General features: G+C 38.2%; 1 protein-coding gene across 1 annotated transcript; it reads right to left on the bottom strand.

The window, feature by feature from the left end:
• Nucleotides 1–1,467: 1,467 nt before the first annotated feature.
• Nucleotides 1,468–16,947, bottom strand: LOC139741705 (peptidyl-prolyl cis-trans isomerase B-like). Its single transcript, XM_071652287.1, has 5 exons — nucleotides 16,740–16,947; nucleotides 10,646–10,759; nucleotides 8,954–9,047; nucleotides 5,023–5,207; nucleotides 1,468–2,033 (listed from the first exon to the last, which is right to left on the bottom strand). Exons 1-5 carry the CDS (start codon nucleotides 16,878–16,880, stop codon nucleotides 1,902–1,904), a joined length of 666 nt encoding a protein of 221 aa, XP_071508388.1. The 5' UTR covers nucleotides 16,881–16,947; the 3' UTR covers nucleotides 1,468–1,901.
• Nucleotides 16,948–17,263: the final 316 nt, after the last annotated feature.

Below are 17,263 nucleotides of genomic sequence, written 5' to 3'. Positions count from 1 at the left end.
ACAAGGAATTCAAACATGAATACTTATCATCAAAATTCCTTAGTCCCAGTATACGTGTATCAGACAAAGTCCTGGGTGTACACATGCATTACAGACAAAATCTACACTCCAGCAGGTCAAGTAATTACAGGACATATGACTTCAGTTTGCTGATGCCTCAGTCTGTAGTATGTAATACCACGAAGGAAAGTATCCCGGCATGTGGTTTTCTACTTTTTCATTTTATTCTTAAATTCTAGATTTTGTTAACTAGAAATGCTGCTGAACATGCACTGAACAAATCACTAGTTTCTATCTATCTCCTGCACAGATGGTTCTACTTCTATAAGTGGTAAAAAGAACCAAAAAAAAAAAAAAAAAAAGTCAAGTACAGTGTACAAACAGTTCATTCTCCAAGGACATACAAGTTTGCTACAACTAACACCTTATTCAGAACACCTGAAGGCACTGGAGAGCATCACACTGACACATTATGTCATAGTTTACTAATCTCACCGACACAGCAAATGGCAATTATTATTCTTTCAGTTGGGTTGGGTTCTCTCCCCCTCTCCTCTGCTATGGGGACTGTCCAAACAAAATTACTGACACCATGTGGATTTTTCTCACCTACAATGCATCAAGTTTGGACAACACAAATACTAGTACAATGTATTTCAAAATTTCCCGTAAATCACTGACCACCAGAGTTAGAAAACTGTTAATCACCACAAGGAAATCAATCCACCATCAGCACACACAATATGTTTGTTCAATTAAAAAACTCTCACAAGTATCGCACATAGGACAATGATTATTTTAGCACTTTCTCTGAAAGTGTTGTACACGACAGTATCATGTGAACACACACAGCACATATAAAGACGGGTGAAAAAGGCAGTTCAGAAATGTTCTTACTTCGGGCACAGGAAGTGGCATTAACTTCTACAGATGTCTGCCATGCCAGGTAAAGTCAAATATCTATCAACTCATAAACATGCAATCATGCAAGGCTATCATGCGAGGCTAAACAATCTCAGCAGTTCACTTCTTGGTTACTACATGTCATACATTCCACTACTTGTCCCCATACGCACTCTTAAAACTATTCCAAATGAAGTGGAGTTTGAAAACCCACAAAAGTTGAGCCTTTTCCCGCAGTCTACAAAGATCCTACCTACATGAGGCTGCATATGGCTGCTTCTCCTGACTGCATTCTGCTAAGGTGGAAGTGTAGTACAAATCCCGAGTTCTAACAATGACGAGATTGGAGTAGTGTAGTATCACAAACACATGTGATTATAAATGACAATGATAATGGCAACACATGTTAGACAACAATCACCTATCACACACGCCCCACAACACTACGACATATCCACATACGCTCAGAAGAGGCCCAACAATCTGATTTGGCCGCCATTCTATCAGACTCTCAATTTATTGCAGATCCAAGCTGTCAAGTTTGGTCAGTGAACCATAGCAGGTCTACTGCTGTGCTACGACGCTTAGGGTGAGGCTTGTGTAAAACAGAGGTATGTTTGTGTGTGCATCTTATATCCTCGAGTACCATCATCAAGATGTCCCTGCTACCCCTGACCTAGCATGAAAGGAGATGACGCAGTGATATTGGTAATCTGTTCAAGTCTGAATACATCTACAGGGACCGTGGGTTCATCTCGATATCCTGAACAAACAATGACCAAAGTGATTCTCTTTTGTTCACTGTGACAGCGTTCTGAAAAAATACCACCTTAGGGAAAACTTGTCAGAAATTACATCTATTCTGTGAACTTGTCTGAAATTACAACTTATCTAGTGACAAAAACAAAAGCCATGTGTCATTATGAGAGGAGCGAGGTTGGGATTGAATGAAATAGAAAGGGGTTGGTCCAAAGAGGAGTCTGCTGACAGCATCACACTTAAGCATCTGCTCCCTCCTTTTCGACATTAAAAGGTTCCTCTACTGCGATGACTCCGCTGTCCTTGATGATGCACGCTTCTACCGGTGTTGATCCCGAGACCTTTGTATTTTCAATCTTTCGTACAACATCCTGCATAATAGTATGGTTAGAAAGAAAAAAGCATTGTCATCAGCCAAATGGACTACTGGTTGTGCTGGGAATGCACCAGCCTCTTTTGGGTCTTCACATACAGTGTAACAAAACTATAAAATAATGATGCTATGCCAACTAGTACCGTATGTCTCTGCCATATGGCGTTATTCTCCCAAGTACATCTACAAATGCCAAATGTGACCCTGCAGCACAAAACCAACAAAAAGTCGCCAGACATGGATTTTTGTTTAAGGGTAGATTCTAGAAAAACAGACTCTAAGCTTTGAAATGTTGTATATTCAAATGGACTCTCCTAACCTATTATTGAAGGGAAACCATGCACTCTGGAAAACTGTGAACTGAGAAAAGAGGCTCTAAAGTACAAGGTCCATTCAAGCATTTAATCTTTGCCAAACCATGCTAGCTGTGTGATGAATGGGACCAAAAACAGGATGTAAGTCCCAAAAGCAACACAATGAATGGATTATCAGATTAAGCTGACTAACCATAATAAATGCAAACTTTCAAAGCAGTAGCATTGACCGTTCAAAATTATTGGAGTTGAAAGTGAAGAGTGTGCAAAGGATTGTCAAAAAATGAAAAGAGACATCCTAAGACATACCTGATCTCACTACTTATACCCCCCCCCCCAAAAAAAAAAAAAAGGCTGTAACAAAAAATAAAATACATCTCAAAACACACTTTCACATTCAATTTCTGATTCCCAACTTAGGAATAGTGTGGAAAAAAAATAGCTCTTTCAGAAAATATAAAAATCTCAAGATTTTGGTGAACTCATTTCACCTTTTTTGAGTCCTCACGTTAAATCAAGAGGTGTGACTTTTTGTTGGTTTTGTGATGCATGGTAAAAAATATGGCATACACTGTGCACTGTCATAATGTAAGTATTACATGTACATTTTATTGTGAAAATAAAATAGTGCCACCACCACTGGAGTTATATGTTTATCTGTGATAGCAAAAATTGCACCTTCTCCTCAACTCAGCCTAACTTGCATGTTTCTGTGATATTAATGTGACTAACAAAAGACATGGTGAGGGAACATGCAAGTTATGCTCGGTCTTGGGAGGGTGCATTCCAATGTCTATTGTTAATCATATTAGTACTTCAGCAATGATTGACAGATGAGGTCACAACCACAATATTGGTTTGGAAGGTATTTTTTATTTGTAGGCGTATCCAAGTAATCTGAAGCAAAATAGAAGAAAAAAGATTTGACTAGAAATGTCGCTATGGCGACTGATGCCTCCGCAATAATGCATGATTCTCCCAATAGGCGTAAAGTACAATGTCTTCACAATGTGTGATCCATGACAGTTTCACATAACTGGCAAAATATTGAAATGACAGGTTTGTCAGAAATGTCTTGAACTGGGTGTGGTATCATTTTCTAAGAGTGCAGGTACACATATTTGGGGAATAGAGAATTTTTACTTGAATTCTGACAGACCTTTTTATAAATGCATTGAGTAATATCCAAGGTATGAAGAAAGAGTGTAATGACAGTACAAAATAGATTTTTATTTTCTTTTTTTTTTTTTGGGGGGGGGGCATTAAAACCTGGCCTTTGACCCTTAACCTTTGACCTTTGACCTTCTGGCTGGAAATTTCCCAGAGAATCTCCATTAGGTAATGCATGTATTAAGTTTTGAAACTAATAATGCAAGCATTGCATATACTAGTATATGAGGGAAATATTTAAATTTTGAGGAGTTGACCTTGACCTTTGATGCCCTGACTATTGACCCATGACCCCTACATTCCCTAGATAATCCCTGCCAGTCAGTACATGCGTATGTACCAAGTTCCACAAAGATACATTGAACCATTTGCGAGAAAAGTGATATTGCAACATTTTCACCTAACTTTTGACCTTTGACCTTATGACATGAAACTCTCTCTGGAGAATCTTTACGCAGTAGTACATGTCCACACCAAGTTTCAAGAAAATATCTTTGGGCATTGCATAGAAATGGGGGAAATTGCAACACTTGTAGCATTTGACCTTGATCTTTTGACCTTTGACCTCTTGCCAATGTCACTAAAGTCTACTCAACTAATTGTCCCATCATACATCATACTTGCACCAAGTTTGGTGAAAGCTGCTTTATCCAGTTTTGAGTTATCACGTAAACAGATAAATTTTAAGATTTGACCTTGATATTTGACCTTTGACCTCTGTCCGATTTCACTGAAAAACTAATCAAGTAATTGCCCCATCATACATCATCCTCCAACAAAGTTTGGTGAAATTTGCTCCATCCAGTCTTGAGTTATCGCGTAAACGGATACAATTTCATGATTTGACCTTGACCTTTGACCTTTAGCCGATTTCACTCAAAATCTAATCAAATAATTGCCCCATCATACTTCATACTTGGACCAAGTTTGGTAAAATTTGCTACATCCAGTCTTGAGTAATCGCATAAACGGATACAATTTCATGATTTCACCTTGACCTTTGACCTTTGGCCTTTAGCCGATTTCACCCAAAATCTACTCAAATATTTGCCCCATCATACTTCATACTTGGACCAAGTTTGGTAAAATTCCAGTAAATATTACTCAAGTTATCGCGTAAACGAAAGCGGACGGACGGACGGACGGACAACCCGAAAACATAATGCCTCCGGCACCACTTCGTGGCGGAGGCATAAAAATATAATATGGAATGTTTCTAGATATTTGTTTCACTGCAAAAGTGATGTCGAGGGTATCATGAATCAACACAAGTCAACACGCATTTGTATGTCAAAGACCCTTTGGAGTACCATGCCTTCTTCAGTTTTGGTCCCATCTCAATGACCATGATGCCAGCTTGCCATTTTGATTTACTCTATTATATTGAATAAAGTTCTTCTTATAACACAGAAGAGCTTACTTGGAAGGGTATTTTGTCCCCGCTACAGTTACAACAAATACTGCTTGTAAACTAAACTGGAGAAATGTGGACAGCTCTCTCACCATTCCCTCAAGAACTTTCCCAAAGACGACATGTTTCCCATCCAGCCAAGAGGTCTTGATGGTCGTAATAAAGAACTGCGATCCATTTGTATTCTTGCCAGCATTGGCCATACTCAGCCAGCCGGGTCCGTAGTGGCTCAGCTTAAAGTTTTCGTCATCAAACCTGTCCCCATAAATGCTCTTCCCTTCAAAGAAAGAGTTGAAGAACAAATACGGCAAAAGCGGTAATCGTTACATTTTGATAACATAGTTATTCAATATAATTATACAATGTATATAGATTGAGAATTTCATATGGGATCATATAAATCATGCACTCCCAAGAGTTCCAAATTACAATAATAAGTATGTCACAATAGGCGTTTTCACATCAGCCTGATAAAAATCCAAGCTCGAGATATTAATTGCAAATTAGAGCGCTATTTCATTTCTTATTCACATCAGCCCGAAGAGAATTAGCCCGCATTTTTTTGGAGCTAGTTCGACAGCTGAGTATGTGCAAACAGCATCAGTAATGTGTGTACCCTCTCAAAAATTCCTCATGATTTGTGTGCAGTTTGCCTCGATTGATCGGGTCACACACGGTGGCATGATGGGATGCATCGCGCTAATTTCTCGAGTCGTTTTCACATTATCAAGTAGCGCGCTACTATCCCGCTATTTCACAAATTTCCCGTGTTGGACTTGAGAAATTTTCTCGATCAGAGCGATACAAGTAGTGCGCTAATTTGTCTTCACATTATCAAATAGCGCGCTATTTCGTGATTGGCTTAATTTCCCAAGTCAGAAAATAGCGCGCTATTTTGAAACATCGGGCTGATGTGAAAACGCCTGATGTGACTGAGAGTGCGAGTGTGGAATGTGTGAGATTACTTTGTTCAGGCAAGCCACCAGGTGGGAAATGGGGACAGCAGGAGTAAACAGCATAGAAATTCAGAATCGGGCAACCAGGTGGAGAGAAGTGGTTAGGGAGAAAGGACAGTGTGGACGAAAGAGGGAGGCTCAGTGGAGTCATTGTGGAATAGCTAATTTAGGAAGGGAGGTGATAGGAGTAGAGAGGTAGCTGATCGGCCTACAACGCAGTGTTGCATTTCAGGCAGGAGAGTCATGGCACAGCAGCCCCACGCATAAGGGCAGGGCACGCGCAAGACATGCTGCAGGCACTGACAACAGCTAAAGTCTCCTCCTCACCATTACTTCAGGGTCTGAACACCACATCAGACGTAAGTAGTTTTGTAGATGTATTAATTTGTTTTTGTAATATTCTGAGTTTGTCATTATTGTGATATTTTTTTTTTTGTATATAGAGATTTATGTTATGTTCACTGGTTCACGATAATATGTGGATTAATTATGCGAGAGTATAGATTATAATGTATGTCAGATTGGACAGGTTGTATATGAGTGAAATAGGATTTGTTGTAGTTTGGCAGGAAGACAGGCCAAGTCAGCAGGTGAATGTTACATTTGGAATGGTTAAATTTACAGCGATAGTTGTGGATACAGCGTATTTTGTTTTTCTATGGTTTTCTCAGGAAAATACAATCCAGGTTCTGTTGTTTATAATTAAAGGGAATGAAGTTAGAAGTTTGGTAAGTGATAAGTTACAATGTAATTTTGGTTGCTGAAGGATGTAAATGAGAAATGGATAATATGTTAAGAGAATACAGTTTTAGTTGGTTTTTGAATGTGAGATATTTTATATGAGATGATCTGTCCCATTTATATGTTAAGTGAGTTATGATTATATACATGGCGATGGTTTATTTATGTAGTATGTATATACATGTATAGGTCGGTTTGATGGCGGAAGTATACAGGAGCATTGTTGTTTAGGTGTAAGGAAATATTGAACTGTGGTTCATGATTGATATTACATGTACCCTGTGAATATATAATGTTATGAGAGGTGGTTATAATATCCCCATATAGATCGACACCGACGAGCTGGGCTCGACGGCATAGCAAATACGCTCGACGGAATCATCACTACATCGACGGCGTCACCGTCAGGTAACTCGACGGCATCATATTGACGGCACCACCATTACCTTCACGGCATCTCGGTTAGCGTGAGGGCAATTCCCGCTACCCGGACAGAATTCCCGTACCTTGGTAGTCCTAGGGTGCACGCTATGGCATCTCTGTCGACAGGACGACAATTCCCGCCAGCCGGACGACATCCTCGACATCGCGATTATCTTGGCAACCTCGGCAATACCTCACAGACTATCTGCTCACCCGCTTCACCCCCATCCCCCTTGGACAATATAAAGAAAAACCACACGTGCGCACAGTAAAGTATTGAACCACAGGTATTCGGTTACACCTGGGTTTATAAGATTAGTCTAGCATGTGTTTACATGGCTCTAGGATGTGTTTATGAGTCTAAGATTTATTAGTATAATTATTTAATTGATCTGCTCCTGAACGTTATTATCTCATTGAATTGTTTCCGAACGTTTCAATATTTTTTTTGCGTAAATACGAACGAAATCGTACTAGGGTTTTTTTTTGTGGGAAAGTATTGTAAACATATATATTTTTTTGTTAATGGAGTTTTGTTGGAAAAATGAATAGCATAAGAAGCTGCATTTTTTGTTCAGAAAACTCACAGAGTGTTGAAGCGTATTATTTACAGTGTATCTCATAGCAGAACCAGACTTATCGTCAGTCGTAGAAAATACAGATCTTAGAGCTGACAAAGTACAGCATTTGTAATGCGCCATCGATCTAGTAGCCTATTCTGAAATATTTTGCCATTTGTGTCCTTTGTGAAATATTTTGCCATTATAAAGTGGTATTCTCTCTTGACATTTGTGTTTCTAACCATCTCGCTGAATTTCTTGCTACACTTACCATCTGATCAAACTTCAATTTGACATATCTCAGTTCAACTTGATAATATCTAGGGCCTTCAGAAAATCAGAAGCTGGAGAATGTTGGCTATGCCTCCATCCCTTTTCCTTTGTTTCAAAGCCTTCATTCTCTCCTGTCAAGTATTTGGAGCACGCAAGAAGGTTGTGCTTTGCCCCTCACCCCACTGACTGACAAAGGCTCATCTTATCCCCCAAATGGCAAAATGTCAGTGTTCTGATGAGTTCTGATTAAATCTTAGCCGACACACTTGAGACTCGGACCAAGGCTCACAAAGGGTAATACCACTGCCAAAAGAGCCCTAGAACCTCCACTCACGTTAAAGGGATCATATAGCTTTGGGTGAGACCTAATTTTAGGTTACTATCATTTATGGGTGCGATAATGAGAAACCTCTTATGAAATATGAAAGAGCATGTAAATCTAAGAGGAATTCAATGTTTATTTGGTGAAAATTGGTTTTGAAATGGCTGACACAACCAAAACAGAGCAATCCTAATAAAAGGTGGGACCCACCTTTTATTACGATCGCTTTGTTTTACTTTGTTTTGGGATGTCTCAGCTATTCCAAAACCTATTTTCATCAAATAAATTTTACTTCCTCATAGAATGGTGCGCTCTGTTCTCTTTCACAAGTGGTTTCTTGATATCTTACAATAGCCCAATCCTAATCTCCACCAATACTGTACCATCCCTTTAACCTGTCTGATGACTGTCCTAATCATCAGATGCTCTACAGACTGTCATAGGACATTGGCTGGACACACATTAAAGCCGCACAACACAGATGTGCATCGGGATATGGTGTCACACGAAAACTAAGCTCTGAGCTCAGTTCCTTCACACAGTCGAGCCTAAGTGGATGACACTGACCAAATAGTCAATGTAACAAACTAGATACATCGAATCATGATACTATACACTTCACTGGGTGATTGGCAGGAAAAAAAAAGAAAAAAAGATATCTGCTTCTAGCCAGTAACTGATGAGCAAAACGCTCTGTGGAAGAAGAAATAAAGAAGACTGCCTTGTCATTTGCAAATTTCATACATACCTCCAGTGCCATCTCCACGAGTGAAGTCCCCACCCTGGATCATGAAGTCCTTAATGACGCGATGGAACTTGCTTCCTTTGTAGCCAAATCCTTTCTGCACAATTTGAAACAGGAGTGGGGAAAAATGAGGATAAAACGTAAAATGTGGCAGAGCGTTGCAAATTAAATGCCGGCAGATGAGAAATAAGTGCTAAATTGGGACAAAGGAGGCCTCAAAGTAACTCCATCATGCTGCTGAGAAGAATCTGCATCTACACCTGTATAAATACATGTACATGTACCTATTAAGCTGATAGATACACATAGCTGTTGCAAACTTATGGGCACATAATAATAAGTTGTTTTTTTTTTTTTGCTGATACATCATCATCAGTACCTGACTGCAAAAGGAGTAAAAGAGTATTAAAACTAGACACAGTTTTGTGCTCAGTGGGAACAAGAGCATCTGTGTGCTTAGTGGATTAAAGATGCTTCAATAAGCTTCTTTTTTTTTTTAACTACCATGGTGTTATGTGATATGAGGCAACACATCATGTCCAGGAGAGTATAATCTTGCATATCTTGAGTGGCTTCCACCTGAGCACTCATCACAACTTCAAACCTCCTCCATGACAGACATAAAAGCATATGAGTGGACCAATGCCATGAGCATACCTACTGGAACACCAGTCCCAGCCTGCCAATACAAGGAGTGTGAATCCAATCACATGTCAAGCATATGGCACTCTTCCCATAGCTATTGATCTTGCTATGATAAAAGAGTTACTCAAATTATCTACTTGGACATGTGCATGTCGCAGACATATTTCAGCACAAACACCACACTTCCCAAGTGCAAACATGCATTGTATAGAGGTACTGTACCCAAAGTAAAATCAATCAAAAAAACAACAAAAAACAACCAAAAAAAAGACAATAAAAATCTCAATATAACTGAAAACTGGTTCACATGAAGTATTGTTTTCCAATACAACACAGGCCTACTGTTTCCATAACTTCTTTAAAGATCAAGTAGATCCTGAAACTTTTTGTATTCAGACATCAAATCATATCAATCACTTCCATAATACTGTATCTGCATGAAGTTGAATCTTATTAATTTTTAAAATCAATTGTTTTCCACATTATGGCCATGTTAATACTTTTCTTTGAAGAAGTTAAGAAATCTTTGAGGCCTATTTGTGTGTCAGCTATAAAATTACAGAAATTTACAAAAAATAACAACAGAATGATAAAAGAATTTCTTATGGTGGCTTGTTTCTCACGCTGCATGTTTTGGCTGTAACATGTAGGATTTTTACTAAAATCATCTGTATACAGTGTATCTCCCTATTACTGTGTGGCAAACAAACAAAATCTAAAGACAAATCTAACTGGCACAAGTTACAACAATGCATGCATATTTACGAGGCCAGCCAAAATGAAATAATGTAAGACACACATACAGTAGCAGTTATTACAATCCTATGAAAAGATTTGGTATGGCAAAAGAATGAGGATCTATCTGTTAAGGCAGTGGTGACTTGTATATGTTATGTGAATCGCATAGAATTTATCTTAATTATTATGCGCTCTATAATTGTGAATAATAATAATAATTATTATTATTACTATTATTATTATCATCATCATCATTATTACCAATATCATAATTATTATTGTCTCTAAAGTGTCCTGCCTGGCAAAACTTACCTCATGAGTTGCAAGAGCTGCAAAGTTCTTTGTCGTCTTTGGTACTGTCTTCCCAAACAGACCAATAACAATCCTTCCCACTTCCTCTTTTCCGATCGTTACATCGAAGAAAACCTGTTCCAAAATGAATATAATACAATAATTATGATGTTACACAAGTCTACGTTTTGAATCAAAATCTTTTAGCTTTTGCTGGGTGTGTGTATGGGGGGGGGGGGGGGGGAATTGACAGTGGTAAATACAAATAGAGTACTTCTCTAAACTTGCTTCTCATACTGTGGTGCACTGTAACCTTGGTCACATAAATTCAAATTACACTGGTTCAGTGATGACTAATACAACTGCACTTTAAACAAGTTGTGGACTTATGTTAAGAATACAAAATACTTGTCTCTCACCAGTGTGAAAAAAAAAATATATATATACATGTATGTATGTTATATCACAGAGTCAATTTAGATGATATACACAAATAAGCTCATAACACAGACAAAGTAAAGTTTTTGCCTGCTCACTGGATACAAAAATATAGGTCCATGCTCGAAGTGACATGAAGAGTGGCCAATTTCTCATGTCATTTCCAGTGATCAAGCAAAAACTTGTGGGTAATTTTTAGCCAAGTGGAAAGTTGTTGTGCAGCAACTACGGTAGCATGATAATCTATAACATGAAATCCATTCCTTCATTTAAGTCTTCACAAACACTCAAGCTGATCCTAAGAATATTGTTTTGATAAGATCTTTAATACATGTAATATCAAAACATTAATCCTCTACAAGAAACAGATGTTTAAGTTTAATCTCTAAGGTCACAGCTTTTAAAATACATTGAATTGTGGACAAAGAGATACATGTACAACAGAACAAGGCAAGAGCTGTTCTTCCTCCTCAAGCTCTATTTCGTCAGCTGAGAACCAGAGTGAGAGGCGCTAATATGAACTGGAATTTAGTGTAAATTTAAAGGGTGGGTCTTGGTTTCTATGAGAAATATAAAAAACCTGTACTGATTATGTTGAAATTTAGCAGGGTGAATGAATTGAATTCTTGAAAGAGTTTCTAAATGGTAACCTCTACAATGTACTTGACATAACACCCCATACATGATGATTCGTTGAATGAACTTTCAAAACAGATGTACAGCCTGTATACATCTTTATGGTGCCATACAAATGCTGTGAATCATCATCATCATCATAGGGTTTCAAGTTATACCGGCAGGGTGCTACATAACTTTTTGTTACCACTTGCCCGGTCAGGCAAGCAAATTTTCAAACTGTTGCAGAACACTTGCCCGAACATGAATTATACTAGCCCGAAAAAAAAAAAATCTAAAGATATAAGAAATCTCTTGTAAAGCCAAGGGCTTGATGAAACCCAATCATTTGAATAAACAGCACATATGGGGAGGAACAAACTTGGTTGGATAGAGTGTTGGTGTTGGATTGATGGGACTTTTTCACGTAAGTGGTGAGAAGTAAAGATGGCTTTAAAACTTTTTGCTCGCTCAATTCGGGCAAGCATTTTTTCTCATTGTTCCAAAACACTTGCCCGACTTTGATTTTTCACTTGCCCCAGGCAATCGGGCAAGTGCTTATGTAGCACCCTGACCGGTATTTGAATTTGTCACTTTTCCAATATATCTTTTGCAGTTTGGTGAATTTAAAGACTGGACTCACTATAATTACATTCAAAAAGTAATACTTTAAGCGCTTGCAATCATTGTTTGGAGTTTCGTTGTTATTGTTGTTTCTTGTTCAATTTTTTTCTTGAGTATGATTACAGAGTACTCACTACACTCCACATATTAATCCTGTGTTATTCAATTTCATTTAAAGGACAAGTTCACCTTCATAGACATGTGGGTTGATTGAATGCAGCAATATTAGTAGAACACATCAGTGAGAGTTTGAGGAAAATCGGAAATTCCGTTCAAAAGTTATGGATTTTTGAACTTTCTGCTCAGTCACGGCTGGATGAGAAGACTACTATTGCTTGTGATGTCACATGTGTACAAAGATATACATGTAATGAAAGAATGAAGAAAATTCAACATATTTTCACTTTTCTCGCATAACAAAAGAACACTCGACTTCTCTCTTTCAGAAGGCAGGGGGAATAATAATACCCTTAACATACATCCGTAACAAGTCGAAGAAATGTGCACTTTATTCAAAAAGTAAAGTTTTGTGAAATTCTCTTTTTATTTTCCTTATATCATTGTATGCATGTGGCATCATACACTGTAGAAGTCTTCTCATCCCGGAGAGACTGCACAGAAACTGAAAGAATTCCCAACTTTGGAACGAATTGTCGGATTTTCCCCAAACTCTCACTGATGTGTTCCACTAGTATTGCTGCATTCACTCAATGTATCATGAAGGTGAACTTGTCCTTTACAGGATGTACAGGTCAAGGTCACTGGTCTAGCCTGAGTTTTTTTTTTTTTTTTTTTTTCACGTTATGGCAAATCCATACTGTGGCACAAGTTTTACTATTCTTAGCACTGTTACTACACAGCACTGTTTGCTGCCACTTCTGAGCATGGTGTCTGCAGTCTGGTCAGGCTGGCATGAGGCGGGCAGTGCATAGGAGACCATGATCTGACAGCAAAATGGAGATCTAAATTTACTGCCAGTATTGCAGCAGGCGAAACTATCTTGTTGTTGCAAAGCATTAATTTGCAATCTCTTGGGTAGTCTTAATTCTTTATGTGCCACATTCACACGCTTGACTCACTCGACCGAGTGTCGAGTTCGCATTTGCTGCTGAAACACACCAACCTGCCTAAACCGATCGATAAAGTGCCAAATGCCATATATGGTACTAATTACGAGTAATAAAACGTTTCTCGCCATTCTCTACATCAGTGACATGTACACTTGTAGTTTGCACTTTCTATGGTGATCGACTAACAAGCGGTATTGGCCACTGGATTTGAGAGTAAATTTGAAGTTTCTGTGACTGTTTCATGTGCAAAAGTAATATACTCTATACTTGTCACGTACAATTTACATCAAATAAAGCAAAGCTTGGCATTTTCTCTACAACTTTGCTCATTTCATGTCCACGATACAAAGACTTAAAGAAAAGTTAAATAATTACATTTGAAAAACATTGTTATCCCAAAGCATTGCTACGTTGCTGTCCCAAAGTAGCACACAGCACAGGGTGTTTACACCATGACACATGAAGAGTTCAGAGTTCTAACATTAATTAGACACTATCTAGATCTCTAGACTTTCTGCTCTTGGTCTAGACTAAGTAGCAGATTCTATATGTGACCTTGCATCACAAAACAAACAAAAAGTCGCACCCTTTGATTTTACATGAGGACTCAAAACAGGTGAAATGAGTCAACTAAGTCAATCTTGAGTTGTTCATATTTTCTTAAAGAATTATCTTTCTTCTACATTATTCTGTAGTTTGGGATCATAACATGAATGGGAAAGTGTGTTTTCAGCAATTTTTCTACATCTACAACCCTTTTTTTCCGGAAGATTAGAATGATCGGGTATGTATTAGAAGCCCCTTTTCATTTTTTGAAATCCTTTGTACACTCTTCACTTTCAAGTCTAATAACTTCTGAAAAGATAATGCCGCTGCTTTGAAAGTTGGCATTAATCATGGACAGAATGTGTTAGTAGAACATGCTCAATTTCAATTTAATCTGACAATCCCTCCATTGTTGTTGCTCCGGTGGTTGACATTCTGTGTTTTGACCCTTGCATCACACAGCTAGCAGTGCTTGGTAAAAGATTAAGCGCTTGAATAGACCCTGTACTTCAGAGCCTCTTTTCTCAGTTCGCACTTTTCCAGAGTGTGTGCTTTCTTTCCAGTATTTAGATAGTTTAGGGGAGTCCATTTGAATTGAGTTATAAATCATTTTAAAGCTTAACATCTGCTCTTTCAGAATCTGCCCTTAACTAAAAATCCACGTCTGGCGACTTTTCGTTGGTTTTGCGATGCAGGGTCTCATATAGACACCCTAGTCTTAGACAATAAAGTTCAAAAGAAAGAAGAGGCTCTGCCTTCATGGTCTAGTAGAATCCGGTATTGCCTCCATACCACTTTTTTTTCACACTATCAATGGTAAAGCCAAAAAGGTACTTTTTCAAACAGTAATATACACATACTATTCACAGGATCACATCATTGTTCACAAATTGTTAGGTGCATGTGCGCATCTGCATGTTGTTGTTGTTGTTGTTTTGTGTTTAGTGGCGTTTTCCATTCTCTTTAGAATATTTACGCCAAACACTGCTCTATAAATTTCTTTTCCTTTTATCATTCTTTTTTTCTTTCACACAAAAAAAGAAAATATTATAATGAGTATCCTTGGTCAGCTGTTGGTACGCGTACGTCTATTTGCCTGCTTTAAAAGTATCATATCTTCTGGCCAATCCGGCTCATTGCCTCTTGAAAGCAGACTTCTCAGCTGTTATTAACGGCCTCGGCCCCTCCGATAAGCAGGCAGTAAAGTCCGATGCTTACCAACACAGGAACCTCAATTCAATTAGTCCGATTCAAAGCCACGCAAAACAAACAAGCAATATTAATCAGATGCAAATATATATGTGACCCTGCACCTCAAAACAAACAAAGAGTCGCCAGACAAGAATTTTTAGTTAAGACCATATTCTGAAAGAGCAGACTTTAAGCTTTAAAATGATGTATAACTCAAATCAAATGGACTCTCCTAACCTATCTAAATATTGGAAAGAAAGCACAAACTCAGGAAAAGTGTGAACTGAGAAAAGAGGCTCTGAAGTACAGTGTCTATTCAAGCGCTTAATATTTACCAAACCGTGCTGACTGTGCGATGAATGGGACAAAAAAAAAGGAAGTAAACCACCAGAGTAACAACAATGAAGGGATTATCAGATTAAACTGAAATTAAGCATGCCTCATTAACACATTCTGTCCATAATTAATGCCAACTTTCAAAGCAGTAGCACTATCCTTTCAAAAGTTATTAGAGTTGAAAGTAAAGAGTGTGGACAAGGTTTTTCAAAAATGAAAAAGGGATTCTAAAGACACACCTAATCACACTATTCTACCAAAAATGTTCGAGATAAACTGCTAAAAAAAAAAAAAAAAACCTTCCTGCCCGTTTTATGATACCAAATTTTAGCATAATGTAAAAGAAGACCCGCTCTTTCAGAAAATATGAAAAAGTCAAGTTCGGCTAGATTGACCCATTTCACTTATTTGAAGTCCTCACGCAAAATCAATGTGTGCGACTTTATGTTCGTTTTGAGGTGCACGGTCACATATAGTAATCACATATAAATTTTTGAGTAAAGTAAGCAATCTCTGGGCTGTGGTGCACATGAATTGCCTCTTCAGAATACCTCGAGGCAGAATTAGTGCAAACTATGTACACTCATTATAACATGCATTAAAAATCTAAAATCTTTGTGATCTTTTAACATATAACACAAGAGCTCTTTGGTATACTGGGTTAGTTGAAATTAATAAGCTTTGAATGCTGTTCTCATGAATTTTTGTTTCAGCTAACATCATAGATCTGGGTATTATATATCTGGGGCAGAATATAAGAAAATGATCAACTGTATGTTTCTGGGACGTTACAATATTCACACATACACGACACATGTTGGTTTATTTGAAACAAATTGTCATTTAAATTTTAAACCTAAATTTCCCATCCTGAGGCGATGTACAATTGTCTCAGCTCTTCTGTCATTCAAAGTGCATAAATAGGTCTGAGAAACCTTTCGTTGAACATATTTGAGGGGGTAGTTTGTCTCCTCCCATGCTCTCGTCGAGTCGTTTTAACTCTTTTCATGTCCCATATCCAGGGCAGGGGGTGTTTCACACATAAAGGAATTAACGCTGTTCGTAAAGTTATGAACGAATTAAGAACGACTGGTGATCAGTTCTAATGTGCTATACTTACCAGAATTTCCATAATTCAGCAGGTTTGTAAATTTACGAACAGCTTTATGAAACTGGGCCAAGTTACAACGTTAGGAATACAACGTAACAGCTGCAACAATTTTACAACATCAATGGCATAATGTGGGACTACGCAACAAACGATTAGTATTTGCACACAGTGTGACTGTTAGTACCTTCTCGGTGACCAGTGGTCCTTTCTTCGAAGATTCTGAACTCTTTTTGGCATCTGCCGGCATCAGCAAGTAGACTAAAGCTACTAATGCCACCGATAGAAGAGCTAGGGCCTTCATTGTTCTTGCGTTGATAGTTATCATGCAGAAAACTGGCAAAGGTCGAATTCTCTGGGAGCTGCCGTATGCGGGATGGAAGTCAATCCTAGGTCTAGCGGAAGTTACTAGTACTACACACATGTATATGTACATGCGATGCATGCGCATGCATCAACATGCTGATGATTGGCCATCACTCTCCTCGCCTCGCGAGGGTTGCTGAAACTGCGTAGCGAAGTAAAAAATAAAACTTGTTGTTTGGATGAAGGCTGCTTTTGAAATAGGCCAGTCAATACGAAATTTAAAAGGACGAAACCATACATTTATGAAGTAAAACAGCTTGATTCTTATTCAAATATATACAAGCGCATACAGGGAAAAGAGTTTCATGTAGGCCTACCTCAAATATTTTACATACAAATTCTCCC

The sequence above is a fragment of the Diadema antillarum genome, unplaced genomic scaffold (assembly GCF_040938485.1).
Source record: "Diadema antillarum isolate AM-2024a unplaced genomic scaffold, OU_Dant_1.0 seq00000946_RagTag, whole genome shotgun sequence".
NCBI classification, from domain to species: domain Eukaryota; kingdom Metazoa; phylum Echinodermata; class Echinoidea; order Diadematoida; family Diadematidae; genus Diadema; species Diadema antillarum.
The sequence above is the reverse complement of the archived record's forward strand: the minus strand, read 5'-3'. Positions and strand labels throughout refer to the sequence as shown.

Excerpts from the sequence above, each read along its gene's own strand:
- LOC139741705 (XM_071652287.1), bottom strand. The coding sequence starts at position 16,880 with ATGATAACTATCAACGCAAGAACAATGAAGGCCCTAGCTCTTCTATCG. Across the intron at positions 9,048-10,645 it reads CAGCTCTTGCAACTCATGAG|AAAGGATTTGGCTACAAAGG; the intron begins GTAAGTTTTGCC and ends CAAATTGTGCAG. Across the intron at positions 5,208-8,953 it reads TCGTGGAGATGGCACTGGAG|GGAAGAGCATTTATGGGGAC; the intron begins GTATGTATGAAA and ends CTTTCTTTGAAG.